This window comes from Ostrea edulis, chromosome 4, assembly GCF_947568905.1.
Source record: "Ostrea edulis chromosome 4, xbOstEdul1.1, whole genome shotgun sequence".
NCBI lineage: Eukaryota > Metazoa > Mollusca > Bivalvia > Ostreida > Ostreidae > Ostrea > Ostrea edulis.
Window position 1 is genome coordinate 82390304 of NC_079167.1, and position 7028 is coordinate 82397331.

The 7028-nt window shown below is 33.8% G+C and overlaps 1 protein-coding gene across 1 annotated transcript; it reads left to right on the top strand.

Moving 5' to 3' along the window:
• The first annotated feature begins 23 nt into the window (after positions 1–23).
• On the top strand, positions 24–5799 carry LOC125671301 (tetratricopeptide repeat protein 33-like). The gene is made up of 5 exons (XM_048906888.2): positions 24–119; positions 848–1114; positions 4448–4529; positions 4857–4988; positions 5323–5799. Exons 2-5 carry the CDS (start codon positions 900–902, stop codon positions 5794–5796), a joined length of 903 nt encoding a protein of 300 aa, XP_048762845.2. The 5' UTR covers positions 24–119; positions 848–899; the 3' UTR covers positions 5797–5799.
• Positions 5800–7028: the final 1229 nt, after the last annotated feature.

Genomic DNA, 7028 nt, shown 5'->3' on the forward strand with positions numbered 1-7028 from the left:
ACGACAACTCTGCATGGAAAATTGCTCTTTGCCTACAGAGTAGTCATTCGTGTCAAAGTGAAACTGAAAGAAGAGAGTACTGTACACAAATTTTTTAACTTTCGCCAACACCGGTAACAGTAAGTAATGTTGTTGACAACATGTGTAATAGAGAACAAAGCGGATAAGAGTTCACTGTGGTCTGACCCCAACTATTAATATTGTCTTTAATTCATGATTGATCGGTTCATTTTGTTAATCCTGCAATACAGTAGGTCCAAAATAAAGTTGAATATCTTAACTCAGATTGATGTTAAATTAAGAAAAATTTTGCAATTTACGTTAGAATATAAGAAGCATTAATTAATTATAACACATCAAAAACTGTGTTTCTTGCAGCAAATCATGAGCAAGTCAAAAAGTAAAATAAGTGCAAATCTTAAAATTATAAGGTTAATCAATATTGGGCCTGACATTGTCAGATTGTGGTTCACTGTCTAGTTAATATCTATAATGGGTTGGAAAAAAAAGTAATTTCAGGATATTATGAAATATGTGACAACATGGCAGTCATCTTCACAAGTCAAGGGTTTAATATATTGATTCGTTACTGCGAGGTAACGAATCAGTAACCCTTGACTTGTGAAGATGCATGGCAGTGTGCTACACGTGTCTTTGAAAGTTATATGTACCTTAATCTCAGTGCAGTTAATCAACTCGCTCATATTTAAATACACAGCACATACAGTAATTATCCTACAGTTAATATTTGACTTTTACTGGCTTTTTATAATTTTGATTATTTTACCGTGCTAGAAAAACGTCAGATATTTTGGACTACCTTTTGATTAAATCTATTATCCTATAGCTTCAAATCTACACATCCTGCAATCATAATTCCTGTTCAGAATGTGGCAACTATGACATCATTTAGTTGGAAGAGAAAGTTAGGAGAAAAAGTCTCCAAGAAACTGTCACAGAGTTTTGAAGACAACAGCAAAGATCACCATGACAACCTAGAGGAAGTAGACTGGCTGACTGTGGTGCCTAAGAGGAAGGTCATCTGTCTGGAAGATGGACGGACAAAAAGTTCTCGATTAAAACAGGAGGGGAGTCTACTGGCCGAATCAGAGAGGTACATGTAGATCAAGTGAGGACCAAAAGTTACATACCTCCGTGTGTAACTCAGGGGTATACAGCACACATAGAATATTGTACACACACATAAAATAATACACACACATAGAATATATACTGTACACACATAGAATATATACTGTACACACATAGAATACTGTACACACATAGAATACTGTACACACATAGAAAACTGTATATACACATAGAATACTGTACACACACATAGAATACTGTACACACACATAGAATACTGTACACACATAGAATACTGTACCCACATAGAATATATACTGTACACACATAGAATATTGTACATACATAGAATACTGTACATACATACATAGAATACTGTATACACACATAGAATACTGTACACACATAGAATACTGTACACACACATATAATACTGTACACACACATAGAATGCTGTACACACATAGAATGCTGTACACACATAGAACACTGTACACACATAGAATACTGTACATACATAGAATACTGTACACACATATAGAATACTGTACACACACATAGAATACTGTATATACACACATAGAATACTGTACACACACATAGAATACTGTACACACACATAGAATGCTGTACACACATAGAATGCTGTACACACATAGAACACTGTACACACATAGAATACTGTACATACATAGAATACTGTACATACATACATAGAATACTGTATACACACACATAGAATACTGTACACACACAGAATACTGTACACACACATAGAATACTGTACACACACATAGAATACTGTACACACACATAGAATACTGTACACACACATAGAATACTGTACACACATAGAACACTGTACACACATAGAACACTGTACACACATAGAATACTGTACATACATAGAATACTGTACATACATACATAGAATACTGTATACACACACATAGAATACTGTACACACACAGAATACTGTACACACACATAGAATACTGTACACACATAGAATACTGTACACACACATAGAATACTGTACACACACATAGAATGCTGTACACACATAGAATACTGTACACACATAGAATACTGTACAGACATAGAATACTGTACACACACATAGAATACTGTACACACACACATATAATACTGTACTCACATATAGAATACTGTACACACACATAGAATACTGTATACACATACATAGAATATTGTATACACACATAGAATACTGTACACACATAGAATACTGTACACACATAGAATACTGTACACACACATAGAATACTGTACACACACATAGAATATTGTATATACACATAGAATACTGTACACACACACATAGAATACTGTACACACACATAGAATACTGTACACACACACACACATAGAATACTGTACACACATATAGAATACTGTACACACACATAGAATACTGTATATACACACATAGAATACTGTATATACACACATAGAATACTGTACACACACACATAGAATACTGTACAAACATATAGAATACTGTACACACACATAGAATACTGTATACACATACATAGAATATTGTATACACACATAGAATACTGTACACACATAGAATACTGTACACACATAGAATAATGTACACATACATAGAATACTGTACACATACATAGAATACTGTGCACACATAGAATACTGTACACACATAGAATACTGTACACACACATAGAATACTGTATATACATAGAATACTGTACACACATAGAATACTGTACACACATAGAATACTGTACACACACATAGAATACTGTACACACATAGAATACTGTACACACATAGAATATTGTACACACATAGAATACTGTACACACACATAGAATACTGTAGACACACATAGAATACTGTACACACATAGAATACTGTACATACATAGAATATTGTACATACATAGAATACTGTACACACATAGAATACTGTACACACATAGAATATATACTATACACACATAGAATATATACTGTACACACATAGAATATTGTACACACACATAGAATACTGTATATACATAAAATAATGTACACACACATAGAATGATGTACACACATAGAATACTGTATACACACATAGAATACTGTACACACACATAGAATACTGTACACACATAGAATACTGTACACACACATAGAATACTGTATATACATAGAATACTGTACACACATAGAATACTGTACACACATAGAATACTGTACACACACATAGAATACTGTACACACATAGAATACTGTACACACATAGAATATATACTATACACACATAGAATATATACTGTACACACATAGAATATTGTACACACACATATAATACTGTATATACATAAAATAATGTACACACACATAGAATGATGTACACACATAGAATACTGTATACACACATAGAATACTGTACACACACATAGAATACTGTACACACATAGAATACTGTACACACACATAGAATACTGTATATACATAGAATACTGTACACACATAGAATACTGTACACACATAGAATACTGTACACACACATAGAATACTGTACACACATAGAATACTGTACACACATAGAATATTGTACACACATAGAATACTGTACACACACATAGAATACTGTAGACACACATAGAATACTGTACACACATAGAATACTGTACACACATAGAATATTGTACATACATAGAATACTGTACACACATAGAATACTGTACACACATAGAATATATACTATACACACATAGAATATATACTGTACACACATAGAATATTGTACACACACATAGAATACTGTATATACATAAAATAATGTACACACACATAGAATGATGTACACACATAGAATACTGTATACACACATAGAATACTGTACACACACATAGAATACTGTACACACACATAGAATACTGTACACACACATAATACTGTACACACACATAGAATATATACTTTACACACATAGAATATTGTACACACACATAGAATACTGTACACACATAGAATACTGTACACATATAGAATATTGTACACACACATAGCATGCTGTACACACACATAGAATGATGTACATGCATACTTAAATATACCATACCGTGTGTTTGAAGTTCAATTTTTTATTCTCTCTTGATTTGATACATCACTATTTAGAGACATCTTAAATTGGTAGTAGACCAAAGATCTAATTTTAAATCTCATTAATTTAATCTTTTGATTTGTTCACTTAATAAGCTTTGTAAGTGTTTAGTATTGATATTTGGAGGCAATCACTGGGATGCCATTTCTGTTTATAAATACAGGGAGATTATTTCTATTTATTTATACTGGAATGTCATTTCTATTTATAGATACTGGGAGGCCATTTCTAAATGGGAGGAGGCACTTGCACTGACCCCCGAGGATGAAACTCTCCATGAAATGAGAGCTCAGGTTTATGTGCAAACTTGTTTTTCCATGTAATGAAAAATATATTTTCTGATACTAAAGTTACAGCAAGTTCTGGTTATATGTATTACATGAACATGAAATTTCTTATCATTTCTTCATATATAATTTCTAAATGATGAGCATAACTTTTTGCTCATACAAGAGTTTGTAAAAATACTTTGAAATTATTTTATGGGAGCTGAATTATCGTGAATTTCAAATACAATTAGATGCACAATTTCCAGCAAAATTGTAAATTCTTAATTGGCAATCAACAATATTGGCCCCCATATATTTAGATTATACCCCAGAGTTTTTAAACTTTGACAGAGTTACCTGCTCCTGAGTGAAGTTTACCCAGCAGTCCAAGCTGCAGTCAAGTGCACAGAAGTCAACCCATTGTGGTGGATGGGTCATCAGACTCTGGGACGTGCACAGCTGGGTATGGGAGATGTTGCCATGGTAATGATCATACATGAAATAGAATAAATTAGGCTACCTGCCCTCCACATCCACTAATATGATTTTGTTGTGAAAAACTTTAAATTATGTGGTGATTCATTTCACAACTCACAATGACATCACTCTGATATACAATGTTGACATCACAATGCAAATCTGGCTTATTTGATTGAAGAAACATTAATGGCTGATCCAGCTTGTTGATCGACTGCCAAACAGAGGTCTTAAACGGACATGGGAGATGACAATAATACTTTTAAATCACATCTATTTGGGACTTAATTTCACTACCTTTTGTAATAAGAATGTTGATTCTCTATATTTCGTATTTCAGGCTGTAAAAAGTTTCTCCAGAGCTATCCATCTTTACCCTGCTGATGAAGAACTGTGGAAGGAAGATTTGTTTTGGGCTAAATCCCTTCTAGACCAGCATCACAGAATGCAGGCTGAACTATCCACTGAGAAAGAGGGTTGTACAGTCACTGAAATCTCTGATCCACCCCCCAAACTGACTGCCGTCTGTACTGCCTCTCACAATTTAACAGAAAGTTCAGATTCATCATCCACATCAGATGACATTAACCCTCCTCCAGATGTTATGTGTGATTCTTTTTCTCAAACATCAACTGACAAAAAAGAACTTAAACACATGTCGGAAAATTCAAGTGACGTAGTGTCAAATGTTGTATGTGTTCAAGGAATGAACCAAGAGAACTCTCAGAGTCCTGAAGACATTAAAGAAACTAAAAAGTTGCCTCATAATTATGTCAGAATGAGGCATCATCTATGCTATAAACCGCAAAATTGATTTTGGTGTTTTTCTTGAACTTTCATTTGCTCAAATTAAGAATGTAAGAGACAAGTTATCAGCTCAAACGTTATCAGGTTTTCCTTTTTTTAGGTCATCTGAGTTACTCAGGTGATCTATTGCCATCCATGCCTTCTGTAGTCATTGAAACCTTAATATTTTCAACTTCTCAGAGACTACTGGACCATTTTGTCACAAAAACTGATGTGTTATATCGTTAGGGGTAGTGGAACAAAACTTGTGAACTAGCGGCCCTCCTGTGAATTTCATGGTCACTAGCTGCCCTCTAGGGAAATTCGTGGTCACTAGCGACCCTCTTGTGAATTTCTTGGTCACTAGCTGCCCTCTAGGGAAATTCGTGGTCACTAGCGACCCTCTTGTGAATTTCTTGGTCACTAGCTGCTCTCTTGGGACTCAGTACTTGTGTACTTGGTATTCTACTACAATCAGGCAGATTGTATGAATTTGAAAACAATGACAGGGATCCTAGAGTGATACATTATATTACCTGACAAAAACAGACACAGATATCATACATTGTAAGCTGTAGGGAGAATAAACCTCTGAGATCTGAGTAAAGGTCAAAGACATATTAATCTAAAGTCTAAATGTTTGTCACTGGTATGCTTCAAATGATTCCATGTTGCAAAAGATGCCTCTAAAGGTCACTAGTCAAGGTCACTCAGTAATTAAATGAAACAGGATGCCACAACTTAAATCATTATTCCCGTGAGACAATGCCTCAATCCATTGTGTGATGTGCTTGTTAAATCTTTGCAATACTGCATAATATGTATTTATATCTAGAAACAAAATAATTACTCATATTGTTATATAGCTTCATTTTATGAAAAAACAAGAGTACCGTGAACGTTACATAGTATACGCCCATAAAAATGCTTACATAAGGTGTTTTCTTAAAGCCATAATTTGTAGAACTTTGTTTCAGGTATTATCAACCATCATCAGACTGTGACATGCTTTCTTTTCATGATATGAATATTTCCTAAAAATGGACTAAGTTCTTTAAAATTGAAGAAAATCAAAATCCTTGTCACATGCACATCATCCATACCCATACAAATGAGACTGTAAAATAAGGAATTCTTCTCTTGAAAACTGTAGAAGGATGAATAAAAGACAAATCATGTACTCTCTCTGCAATATTTCCTCAAAACTGACTATGTTCAACAACCTGTAATTTTCTCAAAAATTGAAGAAAATCAAAATCC